Source organism: Oryza brachyantha, chromosome 3 (genome assembly GCF_000231095.2).
Source record: "Oryza brachyantha chromosome 3, ObraRS2, whole genome shotgun sequence".
Taxonomy (NCBI): Eukaryota; Viridiplantae; Streptophyta; class Magnoliopsida; order Poales; family Poaceae; genus Oryza; species Oryza brachyantha.
The window spans coordinates 14,464,477-14,483,762 of record NC_023165.2 but is presented as its reverse complement, the minus strand read 5'-3'; the positions used below and the strand labels follow the sequence as shown (position 1 = coordinate 14,483,762).

The following is a 19,286-nucleotide window of genomic DNA, read 5'->3' as shown; positions in this document are numbered from 1 at the left end:
ACTTCGACAGCGGCGGCGAGATTTTTGGCTTCGACGGCGGCGACAAGCAGCGAGGGGATGGGCGGGGGGCTGGATGGACAACGTCGGGGGGGGGGGTTGGTTGGCCGGAAGGTGCCGGCGGGCTAGCTGAGCACCGGAGCTGGCCTCTCGACTTCGATGGGCAAATGGCAGCTCAGGTGGGGTGGGGGGCGGCTAGGAGGAGAGGTGGAGTGGCACGTATGGCAAGTCTAGTTAGGTGGCCAAATTTGAAAAGTGGGAAGGCTGATTTGGCCATTCTATTGGAGTGTATTTTTTAAGTTCGAATGGCCAAATTTTGGCTTGGAGACGTAATTGGCAATACTGGTGGAGATGCTCTAAACGAAAAAAGTGGCCAACTCTCTAAACTAAGGGGTTGTTTAGTTTGCAAAAAATTTTTGTAAAAATATCACATCAAAACTTTAAATATACATTTGAAGTATTAAACTTAGTCTAATTACAAAACAAATTTCAGATTCCACCTGAAAACCGCGAGACGAATCTTTTGAGTCTAATTAATTCGTCATTAGCACATGTTAGTTACTGTAGCACTTATGGCTAATAACGTCCTAATTAGACTCAAAAGATTTGTCTCACTGTTTCCTCCATAACTGTATAATTAGTTTTAATGTTTATATATATATTTAATGTTTTATTTAGATGTCAAAAAATTCGATATGATGTTTTTGGAAAAAAATTAAGAACTAAACGGGGACTAAAAAAGTGCGTACATAAGTACGTAGTACTAACGTAAATAGAGATGGTAATGGGGACCCGCGACTCGAGACCCGATGGGCATTTACTCCATTAGGGTATGGATATGAGCTAAATATATTACCCGTAGGTAAGAAATTGGACAAATACTTTCATCCGACGGGTACGCGGGTATGAAAACATTCTTATGATCCCTATACCCGTTTATCCATGGGTAATAAATAACCGCAAGTTTAAATACATGTCATGGCCTAATATCAAATTAGGCCTAATTAACCAAGACCATAGGTATTTAAACCATCCATATATTTTCCACCACACTATATAAATATAAATATGTGATGTCCTAAGTATCTAGCGTCTATGCAATATAATATATGGAAACTGTGATATTTAGATTGTTTTGAACTTTTGCCGGTATATGGGTGATCCGACGGGTAAGGTTTACCCAAACGGATATAGGTATGGGAAAATTTTATTATCCGTGATGGGTATGGGTATTTTAATGTTATAAAATTTTACTAGTAGGTATGAGTATAAGATAGCAATACTCGATGGGTATTTATTCATTACCATCCCCAAACGTAAATAGGGAGGCTGACCTTGTGTTGGCGGCGTGCCGACAACCGACCTTCACCATTGCCCGTGGGAAAAGGGAGCAGTGGTGGCTGGCAGCCCGTCTGCTGGGTTGCCGCAGTGGGGGATCAGCTTCCGGTGGCACTGCCTGCTCGACTGGGTGCGATAGAGAGGACGACTGGACAAGGACGGCCGTGGTCTTTTTTTTTTTTTTGGTAGGTAACCTGCGTGCGCACAAAGTAATTGGATTAGTATATGATTAATTATTTATTAATTAGAAAAAAATTAAAAATAGATTATTATAATTTTTATATTAACTTTTTTAATATAGAACTTTTGCAATAATTATACCATTTAACAGCTCGGAAAATGTGTGAAAAAAAATTGGGTTAGTTAAGGTTGAAGAACACGGCCAAGGCCGTCATGGCTCTATTCACTAACGGTTAGGATAGATTCATTGGCGGGAGCCCTTGATTTGCCGTCCTTTGGCCTCGGGATGAACCACATGGAGGCAGGAGAATTTTTTTTACCGTGCGTGGGAACGACAAGCGACGGTTAATTGGAAGCGAGCATCGTTCCTAAATACTCCGTCCGTCCCGTAACAGCAATTATAATAATAGGTTACAGAAAGAGAGAGAGGAGTAGTGGGTTGTAATTTTATGGCCAGCTTAGATACAATAATTAAAAAATTATGTGGAAATAACATATGGGTCCTACATTAATGATAAAGAGCTTACTACTATATAGATGAACTAAAAGAAGACTATAAGAACATTATAGCCAGCTTGTTGGCTATATTATTAGCCTTCCTCTAAGAGCAAGTATAATAGCTGGCTAAATGCTTATGTGGAGCAGAGAGAGCAGTAGTGGGTTGTAATCTTATAGTCATCTTAGACACAAGAACTAAGAAATTTTATGAGAGAGACATGTGGAAAAGTCCTACATTAATGATAAAGAACTAACTGCTAAAAGAAGACTACAAGAAGCCTTAGGCCATCTCCAACGGCTATCTATAAGACATGTTATATAATTTTTTAATAGATAAGAGATAAAAGCTATATCCTAACTAAGAGATAGTCTATTGCACATTTTTTAATGTCATGTGTGAATGATTTGTGGGATTATTTATAGTACTAGCTTGCTATCTATATTGTTGGAGATGGCCTTATAATCAATTTGCTGGCTATATTATTAGCCTTGCTCTAATATATGGGATTTTGACTTTTTGTTTCTAATGTTTGATCATTCGTTTTATTCAATAAATTTAGTGTAAATATAAAAATTTATAAATAATATTTAAACTACTTTTAATAATAAATAAAATAATAAACAAACTAAATAATATTTTTAATTTTTTAATAAGATGAGTGGTCAAATATTACAAATAGAAAGTTAAAATCTCATATAATATAGACGGAGATACCCACGTAGACCGACTTTGCCGATGAATGGGCCACTATTTTTGGGGAATGATTAGTAGATATGTTATACATATATTTTTACCTAAAATCCTCTAATTTTAGGATTTAGAAGAGTTTAGAGGGACGGTTGGTCATGCTAGTAGCTACAAACTCTATGGGAGAATGGGATCCCACCCCTCCCTTTCTCATACACTTCCTCCCTATTTTCAAGTCAACAACTCAATATATAAACAATTACTTTGTTTGTATTTTTTAATAGAGAACGTTATTGACATTTTGGTACACGATTAACCATCTATTTTATTTAACTTTTTTTGCAGATATGAGAAAAATTAAGTTATAATTAAAATGTATTTAATAATAAATCCAATCACAACAATATAAATGATAGTTAAGTTTTTTTAATAAAATGAATGATCATACTTATGGCAAAATTATAATTTTTTAGGCATCCAACAATGTTCCCTTCTACATCATTTAATTTATTGGAGCATCATTAGCAAGAACCAGGGTGATTTGTTAGGCCATTCTCAGTGCAAGATTTCATTGTCTGATTTTTAATAGTGACATAACATTAAAACATATTTGAGTGAATGAATAAAACAAGTACAATCAATAAAAATTTACTTCACGGTTTCATAGGCTAACATATCAATTAAATATTACATTCAAGTGACCAGTAAAAGTCGATTAAATGCACATAGATAAAACGAATTACTTCAGTTAAGATTCCAATCTAGTTTGTTGTTTAATTAAGTGTGTACAACAAGTTTTATCATATAAAAGTTAACTCCTCTGTCTTATATAATAAATTACACACCACATCATTGTTTTTACGTATGAGCCATGTCATTTAATGAATTGAAACCTTCTACGACCCCATTCAACTTACGTGGTGTTTAGATTGAGAAATTTTTTGGAAAAAGTGTCACGTCAAATGTTTGATGGATATTGGAAGGGGTTTTTGGACACAAATGAAAAAACGAATTTCACAGCTAGACTGGAAACCGCGAGACCAATTTTTGAGCCTAATTAATCTGTCATTAGCACATATTAGTTACTGTAGCATTTATGGCTAATTATGGACTAATTAGGCTTAAAAGATTCGTCTCAAGATTTCTTTTATAACTGTACAATTAGTTTTTTTGGTTCATGCTTTATTTAGGTATCAAAAATTCGATACGATGTTTTTAGAAAAAATTTTGAAAACTAAACAGAGCCTTACTAGCCTGACGTAATAAGGGTCATATGTACTAGGGAATCTTGGAAAAAATATCCTATTCATGAGTTCCACTGTTACATGTTGCAAGAATATTTTTTTTCATAGTCATGATTGCGAGTGTCCTTTCAACAGAATGGCAGCCAACATTCAAAACAATCTCAAATAGTAAATCTTAAGAAAAGCTGGAAATAATTTACGGTCACCCAAAATTAAATACTCACATCTTTACTATGATAAAGGTAACGAAACATCAAATAATATTTCCGCGCCTCTTATTTGATGTTCAAGTAAAATCACTAACAAAATACACTTGTGTGTGTTTTTTCCTGGTTTTGAAATTAAGGGTGAAAAATAACCGATTTTGCAAATTGTAGGTCACAGTGAAAAATACTCTTTGAGCAAAGTTGAAGTTAACCGAATAGGGTGTGTGAATGCCTTACAAAAAAAAAAGAGAAAATCTTAAAAAAATACCATTGACAAATATCTAAATCTAAAAAATGACAGTGACGAATACGAGTTCAAAGAAATGACATGTTACAAACGAATTTGTCTGAGAAATACCATCGCCGTTAGGATTCCGTCCTTTGTAGCGTTAAATACATTGTTCATACTATAGCACTTAATGGAGAATTTTGGCGGAACCCTAACGGCGATGGCATTTCTCAGACAAATTCATTTGTACGATAGCATTTCTTAGAACTCGCATTCATCGATGACATTTTTTAAATTAAGAGTTTGTTAATGGAATTTGTTAGATTTTCTAAAAAAATAGTAGGGTGTGTGAAATTAAAAAAATGAAGGACGTACAATCAACAACCAAAACCTGTTCTTAAAGAAAAGAAATTATAACCGGTATCATTAACAAACACTTAATTTAAAAAAATACCATCAACGAGTACAAGTTTCACAAAATATCATTGTACAAATATATTTATCTAAAAAATATCTTCGTCCTTAAGGTTTCATCATCATTTCACCGTTAAGTGATCTAATATGAACATTATTTTTAATGAGAAATAGAAGAAACTATAATATTTCTCTAGCAAAGCCATTTGTAGAACTCATACTCATAACTGGAGTGAAGCAAACTATAGGTAGGTAGAGAGTTTAAACTGTTTCTTTCTGAGTTATGGAAACCCTTAGCACTTTCTTGGACACCCTGGTTTGCTAAACCAACTCTATCTATTAGCAAATACGAGAAAGAAGAACAAGATCTTAACAGATCCAGTTTTTTATTTTCCAAATTTGGCAAGTATCGCCGGGCCTAGTTATTCTCTTGCCGATGATCAGTAGCTAGTTCGAGAGGATGATCAGCCACAGTGGGACTGAGACATGGCCCAGACTCCTACGGGAGGCAGCAGTGGGGAATTTTCCGCAATGGGCGAAAAGGATTCCTTGAAAAATTAGGGATTAGTAGTTCTTTTTCGAAATCGATGATATTTTTTTGATTTAGATGTTTATAAATAATATTTTTTAAGACTGCCTTTTAAGAAAACAAAAACCCTCCCATAATCGAGATCTTGCAGTACCGCCTTTTCAGAGAGGGAGAGAGAAAAAACAGAGGCCCAAAAAAATGTCGTCCAGCGCGCTTTCCCGCCGGCCGCCGGCGCGCGAGGCCACGCCGCTCGGGACCGCCGTCCCCCCGGGGAGGGGGGTCCCACCAGCTGCGCTGCCGCTTTCTTCAAAGACGCACGGCGCGCGGTGGGCCCACCACCTCTCCTCTCCTCTGCGCTGCGCGGGGGGCGGCGTGCGCGGCGAGGCGCCGTGAAGATTTTTAATAACACACAAAGGATGGAGCACGAGGCCGAGGATAGCCACATCTCCAGCCGTAGGGGTGGCCAAAAATAACTAAAATGATCTTCACCAGGATTTTCGGTTAAAAATTCGGTTAGCATTTTTTTACTGACTGAAATTAGCTCGGTTACACGTTCAGGTTATCAACTTCATTAACCAGAATAACTGAACTAATAGAAATTAGAAACGATGTCATATATGTGGAGTGTTACTGGTGATTTGGAGTATAAGTCGGAAGCAAGAGCAAGTACGATGGATGCTATCTTGATTAATCATTTTGATTCGTATATTGTTTCTTTTTATCATATGCTATTCCAATTGACACAATATATTGTAAAAGACTGACACCAAAGTTTTATTTCCTTCGTGTATCACATATCTTGGTCACGACCGAGTATCGAACCAAACTAACCGTGAAGTTATTGGTCGTGAGCTTTATTCAACATAATTCAATTTCTAGTTTTAGATAACTGATCAAATTGAATTAACCAATAGACGGAATACCCACATTTATATAGAAAGGACTCACGTCCTCTACCATTATGACAATATCATTACAGTGACTAACATGTAGCCCTATAAATAAATGAGACCTACACGTTAGCGTTAATATGGTGTTCCTCCCTCCCTCACCATTGGCCAGATTGACCGAGCATCAATTCGACGACGCACGAGCTCTCCAGTGCTACGGTTAGTGCACTAGTGCTCCCCCTTAGGACAAGTATAATAGTATAGACGATCGTTGTCTATTTGATACACACAGACAGCTAAATAGATAGCTTATACATATTTGTTTGTCTACAAAACATTTAATTTATCTTTTTACACATAAATCAAGGTAATCAATGGTGCTAGTGAATAGACGAGACGCGGCGTACAACAGTGCTAGCGGTGTCGATTTTAACATTGGAGCATGCGCCCCTGCCATCTCTTCGCGAAGAGACGTTATGGTCCTCTGTTAGATGGGGCAGTATTTTTTTTACAAATTTTGTAACATATAGACGACTTAAAGGTAGGCGTTATACATGCCCTTAGCACAAAACCCATCGTCATCTAGCTCCATCGAAGATCATTAGGAAATCAAACTCCACGGTAGCAGCTCCAGCCGCACGTGGTTGTCGCATGCGTGGCCCTGGCACACTTTCCCTAGTTAATCTATTCATTTGATAGGCCCTTGATCATCATCTAAGCACCTAACCACTAGCAGTACTAAAATCTGCAATGTTGTTTCGCAATGATCCAACAGCTAGCGACAGAATCTAGAACGGATTTCCAGCCATCCCGGCCCCACATTTGAAACCTCGAATAGGCGAGACATTCTGCTATGGTTTTTAATGCTTGATTCAGTAACTTTTAAGAAACATCTGACTATTTATTTTACTTAAAATTTCTCTACAATAAGTATAATAGTAGACTATAAACCGACAAAATACTAATATAGAGGAGAAATGAGAGAAGAGGGAGGAGAAGCGGACTCTAAGTTTGTAGCTAGCTTGACCATAGAAAAAAAAACATGGGTCCTTCATTAATGAAAAAGAACTAGCTACAATATGGATGGGCTAAGAGAAGACTATAAAAAACCTTATAGCGAACTTGTTAACCATATTATTAGCCTGGCTCTAAGCTGGACTTAAATATTTATAGTAATAAGCTAAATCGCAGTAATATGGATAGTATTTGTGTATCTTTTAATAATATGAATAGTTAAAATTGTATCAGAAAATTATTGACATCTACCAATAAAACCTAGGATAGTATTTTATACTTTTTGAGAAATTAGTTGGCCACGAAAGCAAATTTGAGGCAAGAGGAGAGAGGTGTTTGCCGTCTCCTCTTTTTGAGACTCCTTGAGGGCATGCACAATACAAGGTTCTTGATCGAGTGGCTCTAGGGAAAAAAGATACGACACATAGGACGGAGATACACATAGGCCACCATGTTTACAATGCATGTTGCTTCATGTGGGTCCCACGAAAAAAAAAACTTTTTTACTTTTCCTTTTCCCTTCTCTCTCCTGGCTCTCTCTCCTCTCCCTCTCCCCCCTCTCTCTCCCTTTCCCGTCTCTCTCTCCCGTTCTTTATTCTCTCTCATCTACGGCGACTTCCTCCATTTCCGGTGCGACGGGAGAGCTCGGCACCGGCGACGGCTACGACCGAGGCGTGAGAGAGGTTGGCGCCGGCGGCGGAGGTCGGCGGCGGCCACGTCCGAGGCGCGGGAGAGCTTGGCGTCGGTGGCGGAGGTTGGCGGCGGCCACGTCCGGGACGAGAGAGTTCGGCCTCGGTGGTAGCGTGTCGGAGGTGGTCTTCGGCTGCGGATCTAGGTGGGGAGAGGGCTCGGGAGAGCTTAGTGCTAGCGACGGAGGTCAGCGGCGGCCACATCTGGGTGTGTGGAGTTTGGCGGATTGGACCGGAGTTCTAGCCCCTCTCTCCTCCGGTCGGCAGTAGAGCTCTCTTGCGCTTTTCTGTCCTCTTTCCTCTGCTATTTTTTGCTTCTCTGTCCTTCCTCTATGTAACTTTTTGCTACTTTTTTGCTAGGGAAACCGGTGCCCTCTGCAAGCTCGTTGCATCTCGGTGGAGACATTGTGTACAACTCCATGACAAACATGCTCCGACGTAGTGGACTAAAGCCACTCGCCATGTCGGAGCACTGTGTACGTCTTGAGGGCATGCACAATGCAAGGTTATTGATCGAGTGGCTCTAGGAAAAAAAGATACGACACATAGGACTGAGATATACATAGGACACCATGTTTATAGTGCATATTGCTTCATGTGGGTCCCATGAAAAAAAATCTTTTTTTTTAGTTTTCCTTTCCCTCTCTCTCCCCTCTCCCTCTCCCTCTCTTGTCTCTCTCTCGTTCTCTATTCTCTCTCATCTTCGGTGACTCCCTCCATCTCAGGTGCGCGCGGGAGAGCTCGGCGCCGGTGCCGGCGGCGGAGGTCGGCGGTGGCCACATCCTGGACGGGAGAGCTCGGCCCAGCAGCGGCGCGTCAGAGGCGGTCTTTGGCGGCGGATCTAGGTGGGGAGGGGGCGCGGGATAGCTCAGCGCCGACGGCGGAGGTTGGCGGCAGCCATGTCCGGGCATGCGGAGTTCGGCATATACGGCCGGAGTTCTAGCCCCTCTCTCCTCTGGCCAGCGGCAGAGCTCTCTCGTGCTTTTCTGTCCTCTCTCCTCTGCTCTGTCCTCCCTCTTTTCAACTTTTTGGTTAGGGAACCGGTGCCCTCTACAAGCTCCTTACGTCTCGGTGGAGATACGGTCTACAGCTCCATACAAACATGCTCTCACATGATGAGCAAGAGTCACTCACTACGTCGGAGTACTATGCATGTCCTGATACACAAACTCGTATGTGCCATATACATGTGGGTGGGGCCACGCGAGGCCACTTAGGACCCGAAGTGGCCACGGCCGGATCGGGCGCGCAACAGATTGTGCCCAACGCCAACACGCGGGCCCCACTGCCTCACGTACAACTGTACCAGGAGTATCCCAGCAGTATTAGTTTCTCAAAACAAAATTGCCTAACCATTTTAAATGCTATTCAAGTCGACATTTCTCAGCCACAGCCATCTTTGCCTGACTTCTCCCTCTCGTTCCCGCCAGAAACGGACTAGCAGCAAGGTAAATAACACAGTACTATTACGGTATTACCTCCTAGTATTACCTAGCAAAAATTAATCTCATAGATTAAGAGGTCATCTTTTAGAATTTTAATTAAAAACAAAATGTCACGTTTGCAAACGAAAAATAATTTATAAATAAAAATTTTACAAAAAATATTTTTAATGATCTAAAAGCCAAGTTGAAAATTAAATTATGATATAAAACCATCAAAGTCAACTTCAAATTCAAGACACAAATTTAAATTTTAGATTATAAGTATAACCATATAAAAAAAGATGTGGTGCAATTGTATATAATACTTAATATACTAATGTTAAAGGAAAAACTATAGGCCGGTATCCTATTTGGACGGTATAACTTCATTGAAATAGGTGAAAGACGGACCCTTGGTCCAATCCCTCGTTGTCTTGTGCACAAGACATGCATATCTTGAATATTTTGAATAACATAAGCACACGACATGCATATTTTGAATAACATGAGTACTGTCGAAGAAGCACACGGATAACACTTGAGCAAAAGTATACAGATATATATGGAGGATATAGTATAGATGTATTGTTAGACTGATAATTGATATGAAAATAAAATATATATTTAATGGTTATCAAAATGACAATTTACATGTGCTGTTGAGAATAATATAACAGCTTGCGCTGAAACATATTATGATAAGTCAAAAATTATATTAAAAAACAAAAAATGAACTTATTTTCCAACGAGGGAGTACATTCTACAGTCCACTTCACTTCTCTCCCGTGCTTCACCATAAATCGGAGATAACAATTATTATATCCTAATTATGTTATTATAGTGTATTCTAGTTCCGGTGAAATTATTATCTACTACTCCTATAAAAGGGAGTAGTGATGGTGGTGGATGGTAGTGAATCTGTCACCTACCCCATAACTCCTATTTTTTAAATTAATAAAATCAAACCTATATACCAAACCACTTTTATTAATTCTATTCTAATAAAATGCTAATGATATTTTTTAATAAAATTCCGTTGATAATATACGAGTATATATATATTTAAAAAAACCCACGATAGATGGATATACAGTAATTATACCTAGGATACCGCTCGTACGTCTGACGCGATTTACTAGGCAGAGAAACGCAGAATGCATCTCATCAGCGCGCGTGAAGGAGAAGAAAAAAGAAAGATTGAAGTGGTGCAGTGCAGGACATGCTCCCGGCCTAGTGCACTGCAACCCGGCCATCCTTGAATACGAGACCCAAGATGAAGAAAAAGCGAAACCAAAACCAAAACCAAAAGGGCTCAAGACAAGCAGCTGCCTGCAATCCTCCTCATGCTTTGCAGTTTTCACCAACTGCTGCACACAAGCCAACGCCCCCAATGGCCAATGGCCGCAGTGCCTTCTCTCTCTCTCCCCTCCCCACACCGTCGTCTCTCTCCTCACGGAGTCTGACTGACAGAGCTAAAGCAGAGCAGTCGCAGCAGCAGCAGCTCGCACCGTTGCAGCCTTTGCTCTCTCTCTCTCTCTCTTCTCTCTCCTCAAGCTGTGTGCAGGGGTCTCTGACGCGCTCTCCTAGGCGCGCGGGAGTGCCTCTCTCTCTCCTCTCTCTTGTCGCACAGATACAAAGGCCGGGCCCGGTCCCGCGGGAGCACCCCCGGTTTTAATCGCCAAGAAAGTAAATGGGAGGGGCGGTGTGGGGAAGAAGAAGAGCCCGCTGAGCTGAGACTGAGAGCGAGGAGGAGCGAGAAGAAGAAGAAGAAGGGGGGAGAGTCCTCTTTTTTCTCTCTGGGCGGAGGAGAGGAGGAGCGAGACATCATCCATCCATCCATGGCGATTGCGAGGCTGCTCCTGGGTGCCGCCGCCATTGCGCTGCTCGCCGGCGTGTCGTCTCTGCTGCTCGTGCCGTTCGCGGGTCAGTGTGCTTGCTGCTTCGCTTCGCTTCGCCCGCCCTAACGAATCGGTTTTAGTTGCAGGAGCTAGAGAATAGTAGTATTAAAAGAACATCTTTTCTCTCTCTCTCTTTTTTTCGAGTGTTCATTCTTTTTCTTTTGATCTTTCTGCGCTTGGGGGCTTATGCGTGTGCTTTGCTTTGCTTTGCAGTGCAAGGTTGATGCTTCTTTTAGCGATTTATGAATGTTTCTTCCCAGTTTAAGATTTTCCTCCGAAATGGCGCCATTTTGTTTTGAGCTCAAGCATTTCACCCATCCTTCTCAAGTTCTCCTTGCTGCTGCTGCTGCTGCCATGCTAGTACATTTCTCCTCTCGAAAGGCCAAATTAAAAAAAAATAGTGTCTTGATTCATAAGACGGAATGTTTCCTGAATCTTGAGTCAGGAAAGGGAATCTGAGTAGATAATTATATTTGCGGTCGGAATCACGTGAAATCGTGGCTGCGGTGTAGTTTTATTTCGCGTGGACACGGGTGGTGGAAAACACAAAGGGGCTGCGGGATATACTGTTCCATTGTGGCTAGCACACAACACTTTGAAAGAAGCTTGAAACATTACTAGGTGTCTTTTTGGTGCATGTGGCCATGTAGGTGTTTGTTTGTTAACTGTCGAAGGCAATGCTGTCCTACCACGACCTCGCGGTCTCATGGTGGGCTCTGTTTTCGATTCTGCTTGATGAGTTCCGTGCATATTATTAGTCCAGGATTGTGTACTTTGTAGTGAGAAAAATCAGAGCAAAGATTGGTCCAGGGGTCTTGACAAATTCGTGTATGTTGATTTGTTCATATGTAATCATGTTGCATGAAGTTGGAGCACTCTGTTGTCTGTTCCCCCACAAATGTAGCATTTTTACCTTTTTTTTAGTTGAGGAAATAGAGTAGGACTTTCATGAGTGCTGGATGTAGTTTTGGCAAAAAGAACAATAATGATGGATGTGGAACATGGGAACTGGACAGTTTCAGAGTTACTCCCCGTGGTTTCGTGTTGTGTAGATTGAATGCGTGTTTTTGTTCTAGTGGCATGTAAGCACCGGATTCGAACCCTGTTGCGTTAGTTTGTGAATCCGGTTACACGTACTGTCATTCAAAGTACCATTTCAGGATAGCGACGTTATTTGTTTCCCGTCAAGTTTATACAAGGTTCTATTTTGTGATATATGATACATTTTTCTTTTTTGTTGTGAAATTTGCCTGTCTCTGCAGAGGCATATGATCCTCTCGATCCAAATGGGAATATCACAATCAAGTGGGATATCACACAGTGGACCCCGGATGGCTATGTTGTAAGTTTACTAGATTGTGTCTGAAACTAGTAACATTTACCAGTAGTGATAAGTCGTGAATGCTATTTAATATTAGAACTCCGATATGATGTCAATTCCTATAGACGTCTCTCTGAAATTCACTTTAGAAGAAGGAGCCTTTATTTTGTCTGTTTCTCTTGTTTATGGTCCTACCTTTGGATCCTATAAAACCCCAAATTCAACAAATGCAAGTATTCTTCTAGTTACATTTTCATAGTTGGCAAGGCATGTTTTGTGCATAATTTAGCTATAACAGATGTTTACTGCCTCTTCATGTCTTGTATATGTACTTTCCACAGGCTGTTGTTACGATATACAACTACCAGAAGTACCGCCATATCCAAGCGCCTGGTTGGAATCTTGGGTGGGCTTGGGCAAAGAGGGAGATCATTTGGAGCATGGTTGGTGGGCAGGCCACAGAACAAGGCGATTGTTCGGCGTTCAAAGCTAATATACCGCATTGCTGCAAGAGGGATCCAAAAGTTGTTGACTTAGTTCCTGGGGCACCTTATAACATGCAGTTTGGAAATTGTTGCAAAGGAGGAGTGCTTACCTCATGGGTGCAGGACCCAGTAAATGCGGTAGCATCATTTCAGATCACGGTAGGGCATTCTGGAACTAGCAATAAGACGGTGAAAGCGCCGAAGAACTTTACTTTAAAGGCCCCAGGTCCAGGATATAGTTGTGGATTAGCGCAAGAAGTGAAACCTCCTACTAGGTTCATTTCACTGGATGGCAGGAGAACAACTCAAGCCCATGGTAAGTTCTTTCAGTGTTCTTCTGTCCACTGTCGCAATGATGACAACCTTTCTTCCTTCCTTTTTTTTTGGCAGTGACTTGGAATGTGACATGCACATATTCACAGTTTGTTGCTCAAAGATCTCCAACTTGTTGTGTTTCACTCTCATCGTTTTACAATGAAACAATTGTTAACTGCCCGAAGTGTGCATGTGGCTGCCAGAATAAGAAACCGGGAAGCTGTGTGGAGTAAGCACTGTTGCTTTAGGAAGTCTATGGATTAACAGAGTAATCCCACAAATTTAATTAATTATGTATTCTTTTGGCAGGGGCAATTTGCCTCATTTGGAGTCTGTGGTGAATGGACCTGGCAAGAGCAGCCTGACTCCTCTAGTTCAATGCACACCACACATGTGCCCAATAAGAGTGCATTGGCATGTTAAGCTCAATTACAGGGACTACTGGAGGGTCAAGGTCACAATTACAAATTGGAATTATCGGATGAACTACTCGCAGTGGAACCTAGTAGTTCAACACCCAAATTTTGAAAATGTCTCAACTGTTTTCAGCTTCAACTACAAATCTCTTAACCCATATGGAGTAATAAGTGAGTATTCGTTTCATTCTCTGAGTAGGTTTGATAATTTTAGTGTGCAATGTTTTGGCTCACAATTAGTATTTTGCTCCAGATGACACTGCAATGATGTGGGGTATCAAGTACTATAATGACCTACTTATGGTGGCTGGGCCAGATGGAAATGTCCAATCCGAGCTTCTATTCCGGAAGGACCCATCAACCTTCACCTTTGACAAGGGTTGGGGCTTTCCGAGGCGCATATACTTCAACGGCGAAAGTTGCGTCATGCCTTCACCAGATTTATACCCATGGTTACCCCCCTCTTCTACTCCAAGATTTAGGACTGTTTTCCTTCTCATGTCATTCCTCGTTTGTGGAACACTAGCATTCTTGCACAACCACCTAGTGTTAGACAAAAATTGTGGAAAGTGCTGACCATATTGGGCATTGGCTGTTGACATAGCGAGTCCTTTGTAAGTTTAGAGTGTGCTCTTGCAAGAAAAGCTAATCCGCGTTTGATTTAGGTTTTAAGCTTAGATTCCTCAAAATCATTCAAGTCTGGGTTGTACATTCTGATTGTGTGTATTCTTGGTCTGAAGTGTGAAGAGTAATTGGGAACCCTCCCCTAGTGCAACATTGGTCATCTAGAGAAATGTATTCCATCTGATTGCAAGAACTTGCATTTTGTCACTGGAAAAGGCTATCGGTTGTTCAGTAAATTGATTGTTTGTCTCTCCATTCCGATGTCAATATCTGCATACATTTTGTAGTCGCAACAGAATTTGTAGAGAAGTTTGTGGTATGGTTTCCTCAGGGCTGGTCTAACTGGGGACTGACCTGACCAAAACTCTTCCAGCCTGATTGTATTGTGCGTTATGGATAATCTATCAGGCAGTTTTATAGTTACACAGCAGCACAGATTTCCTCTGACTGAACATCCAGCATGAAATAGACCAAAATGCCCCTACCTACACTGCTGCTCCAAACATGTGTGAATTATCAAAAGAGAACATGATCGAAAATGGGACATTTTTTTTGATCATGCCACCAGGAGGAGCGCCACCAAGAACGCCGAGGCGGCGACGGCGGCTCCCGCGGAACGCGGCGGCGCGAGGGGAGCGGAGTTGGGCAGGTAGGGGTAGGAGTCCGGCGGCGGCATCTTGCACTCGTCGCCGTTGAAGTAGATCTTGCGCGGGAACGCCCAGCCCTGGCTGAAGGTGAAGGTCTTGTCGTCCTTGCGCATCAGCACCTCCGACTGCACGTTGCCGAACGGCCCGGCCTCCATGAGCAGGTCGTTGTAGAACTTGAGCCCGTAGAACATGCCGGTGTCGTCTGGCCGACACGACACCAGAGCTCAATTAGTACAGGTATAGACAGAGTTTTACGATCGAAATCGAAACGGAAAGGATGCTTACTGATGTTGCCGTAGGGGAGGAGGGGTTTGTACTGGAAGCTGAAGACCTCGGTGACGTTGTTGAGGTTGGGGTGCTGGGCGACGAGCGTCCACTGGGTGTAGTTCATCCGGTAGTTGAAGTTGGTGATGGCGATCTTGGCGCGCCAGTAGTCCTTGTAGTTGAGCTTGACGTGCCAGTGCACGCGGATCGGGCACATGTGCGACGTGCACTGCAGCAGCGGCGCGCCGTCCTTGCGCGGCGTGTTCACGCCGGCCGACAGCGCGCGCTTCGAGTCGCCCATGATGCACTCGGTGCCGGCGCTGTGGCCACCGGAGGTGCTGCGGGCGGCGCCGCGGCCGGAGGTGCGGGCGTGCCTCCCGCCGGCGCCGGCGCCGTGGTAGCCGTCGTGGCCGCAGCCGCAGGCGCACTTGGCGCAGGGCACGATGGTGCTGTTGTAGAAGGAAGAGAAGGAGACGCAGCAGGTCGGGTAGCGCGAGGCAAGCTGCTGGGAGTAGGTGCAGGTGACGGTCCAGGTCATGAGCGCCTGCGTCCTGCGGCGGCGGTCGGGGGTGAGGTAGACGGTGGAGGGGACGATGGTGGCCGGGCCGCAGGTGTAGCCGGGGCCGGGGCCGGCGAGCGTGAAGTTGGTGGGCAGCTTGACGGTCTTGTTGGTGGTGCCGGCGAGGCCGACGGAGACCTGGAAGGAGGAGAGCGCGCCGGCGGGGTCCTGGCCGTAGGCGGAGACGACGCCGGCCTTGCAGCAGTTGGCGATCTGCTGGTTGTAGGGCACGCCCGGCAGGAGGTCGACGATGGCCGGCGTGCGCTTGCAGCTGTGCGGGATGCCGCCCTTGAACTTGGAGCAGTCGCCCTGCTCCGTCGCCTGAGCTCCGACGATGGACCAGATGACCTCCTTCTTGGCCCACGACCACCCCAGTGTCCACCCGGGCGCCATGATCTGCCTGTACATCTGGTAGTTGTTCATCGTCACCATCGCCACGTACCCGTCGGGCGTCCACGAGATCACGTCCCACTTGATCGTGATGTTCCCCTTCGGGTCCAGCGGATCATACGCCACTGCAAAACATCATAAACAACTCGCCATCGATCAAGAACAACAAACCAAGAACAATAAACCAAGCTAGCTAGCAGGATAATCAACCTGCGAGTGATGAGCATGTCACTGCAAGCAGCAGAGCGAGCAGCGAGCATCTGTACTGCAGCTCCATCGCTCGATCGAGCAGGAGCAAGGTGAGGCAATCTGGAGGGATGGATGGAGCAGGGAGGTACAGAAGGCGCCACTGGCTGTCCAAGAAGAGGAGGAAGGAGAAGAAGAAGAAGAAGAAGAAGCCATTGGTGCGAGATGGCGGGTCACAACCCTGGATCGTCGGTTGGGTTTCTTGAGGAGGACTCATTTGCATGACGCGGGCGGTGATGGCTCCGCGCCACCTCGCCCGTCTCGTCGATCGATCGAACGAACGAACGACGCCGTGAATCTTGGTAGTTTGTTCCGTGCGTGCATGGCGCGCGGTGTTGCGCAGCTGATCGTCTGGACTGGCTGGAACGGCGGGCGGGCGGCATCGCGGCGGGGCGAAGCAACCGTGGTTGGTGACGGAGGAGGAGCGAGGGAAAGGGACGCCGGAGATCTCGTCTCACCCAGCCGACGATCCCCCGCCTGGAGAGAACACGTACGTAGTACGGTGTGCTGCTAGTCGCTACAGTTTAATAGTCCCTCGTATTTTTTTAAACGATACCGTTAACTTTTTTTTTATTTATATTTGACCGTTGTCATATTTAAAATTTATATTTAAAAATACAAAATTTCAAGACTACTTATAGTTCCTATGGTAATAAATTAAATCATATTATAATAAACAATTAATAATTATATAATTGTTTAATAAAAAAACATGAACCTAACCATGAACAGTGTTATCCGGAGCCTTATAACTTTACCTTTTATATTAAGTAAATAAATATATTACTTTATTATAGCACTATTAATAACTATTTAGTGTCATAATATTTTAAATTAAATATTATTAATTTTTAAAGTTTTAGAAGTATGATCGTGTCATTATTTAAAACAACAAGAATCAAGAAATCAAAGAAAGTTGCGTGTTTCTGATAGCGACATATGAACATTTGCCATTTATTTCCCCATTCGTGTAAGGTGCGCTGCATCTGTTGCGCCAGTTGCAACGTTTTGATCCGCACCTGTGCCGCGAGAGCACGTTCCCATTTCTTGATCGATCACGCTTAGAAAAATAATTACTCTCCCTTTCTCTATGTCGTATCACGCTTAGCAAAATAATTAATAGCTCTATCAAATCTGTGGCCGTTGGATTATTGCAGGCGGACGGCTGAGATCAACGTGGTGCCGCGCTACCTATGTACACTGTCCGTTTCATAATGTAACTTTTTTTCTTGTAATGTTTGACTATTTGTATTATTAAAAAGGTATAGAAATATTATTTATTTTGCTTATGACTTACTTTATTATTAAAAAAACTTTAGACACGACTTATCATTTTTTATATCTGTACTAAATTTTTGACAAAAATGAATAGTCAAACATCGTAACCAAAAGGGTCAAACGGAGGTAGTATCAAAGAAATTTAGAATAGACATTTCTTTGGTCAAAATAGGAATCTACTCATTCAAAATTCTCGCAAAATTCCTTCGTTTCGAACAAACTCTTAGGGCCCCTTTGAATCATATGAATGAAAAAATGGAGGAATAGGAAAAACGTAGGATTCTGACAGGAATATAAGTGTAAAATAGAGAATTACAAAACACAGGAAAAACATAAGAATGACCGTTTGATTGGACCGCAGGAAAAACACAGTAATTTGAGAAGAGATACGCTACTCTCAATGTGATACCCTATACCTGTCACGATTATTAATCATCTCATTAGATTCTGTTACTTGCTTTTCCATCATATAGGAGAAGTATTTGTTTGGGCCCAAGGCTGTAGTAGTAGTACCATCCCTAGCTTAGAAAGTGGACAACGATATTCTTCAACTAACCTAGTTGGCACGTTTTTGTCAACACGACCACCAACCTGATCGATCGCCTTGCTCTCTCATCCGCCGTACGCATTCCTCTGCATATGTAATGTACGTACTGGCGTGCCAGCTGCGTGACACACTGATGATGCATGCTAGTACTGTTGCTTCCATCGATCTTAAAATATACTATAAGATTTTTATTATGTATTTATATAGGTAAATTCTTTTATATTTTAAGACGGAGGTGGTATGTACGAAGACACCGAGGGGGTGTTTCTTTCCCTAACTTTTTTTTTCCTGTTACATCGAATGTTTAGATACTAATTAAAAGTATTAAATATAGACTATTAATAAAATCTATCTCATACTCTAGACTATTTCACGAGACGAATCTATTGAGCCTAATTAGTCCATTATTAGCGAATGTGATGCTACAGTAAACATTTACTAATCGTAGCTTAATTGGGCTTAAAAATTTTGTCTAATAAAATAGCTTTTATTTATACAATTAGTTTTGTTATCAGTCCATATTTAATACTCCTAATTAATGTCTAAAATCCGATGTGACAAGGGAAAAAAAATTCCTGGATCCAAACAACCTCTGAATTCCAACGTGATTGATGGTCGAGCCAGGCGTTAAGACGAAACATCACAACCGACTGACAACAATCAAACCTGGGATGTAAGATCTCAAATATTTTAAAAAGAGGAGAAGCTAAAATTGATTCGTGCCCAAGACACTTATGGAAGTAAGTGGCATAGAATGGTTCAACATTTCCCTGGGATGTAAGATCTCAAATATTTTAAAAAGATAGAAACCAGCAATTCAGCATCATCCCACATCCCAAGCTTCTTCACATTTTATAAGATTGCACTTTCCCTTTGTTTATTTATCCAGTATGCGTCTTAGTGTCTAGCCTCTTGAAAAGGCTTTCTGTGACACTAAAATTGCTAGTCATCTAGAA

At 42.3% G+C, this 19,286-nt stretch overlaps 2 protein-coding genes across 2 annotated transcripts; one reads left to right on the top strand and one right to left on the bottom strand.

The window, feature by feature from the left end:
• The first annotated feature begins 11,024 nt into the window (after positions 1-11,024).
• Positions 11,025-14,541, top strand: LOC102718819 (COBRA-like protein 2). Its single transcript, XM_006651443.3, has 6 exons — positions 11,025-11,263; positions 12,501-12,580; positions 12,901-13,360; positions 13,435-13,588; positions 13,669-13,946; positions 14,029-14,541. Exons 1-6 carry the CDS (start codon positions 11,179-11,181, stop codon positions 14,349-14,351), a joined length of 1,380 nt encoding a protein of 459 aa, XP_006651506.2. The 5' UTR covers positions 11,025-11,178; the 3' UTR covers positions 14,352-14,541.
• An 86-nt stretch (positions 14,542-14,627) lies between these two features.
• LOC102722195 (COBRA-like protein 5) lies at positions 14,628-16,623 on the bottom strand. The gene is made up of 3 exons (XM_040521924.1): positions 16,470-16,623; positions 15,332-16,384; positions 14,628-15,248 (listed from the first exon to the last, which is right to left on the bottom strand). Exons 1-3 carry the CDS (start codon positions 16,534-16,536, stop codon positions 14,956-14,958), a joined length of 1,413 nt encoding a protein of 470 aa, XP_040377858.1. The 5' UTR covers positions 16,537-16,623; the 3' UTR covers positions 14,628-14,955.
• Positions 16,624-19,286: the final 2,663 nt, after the last annotated feature.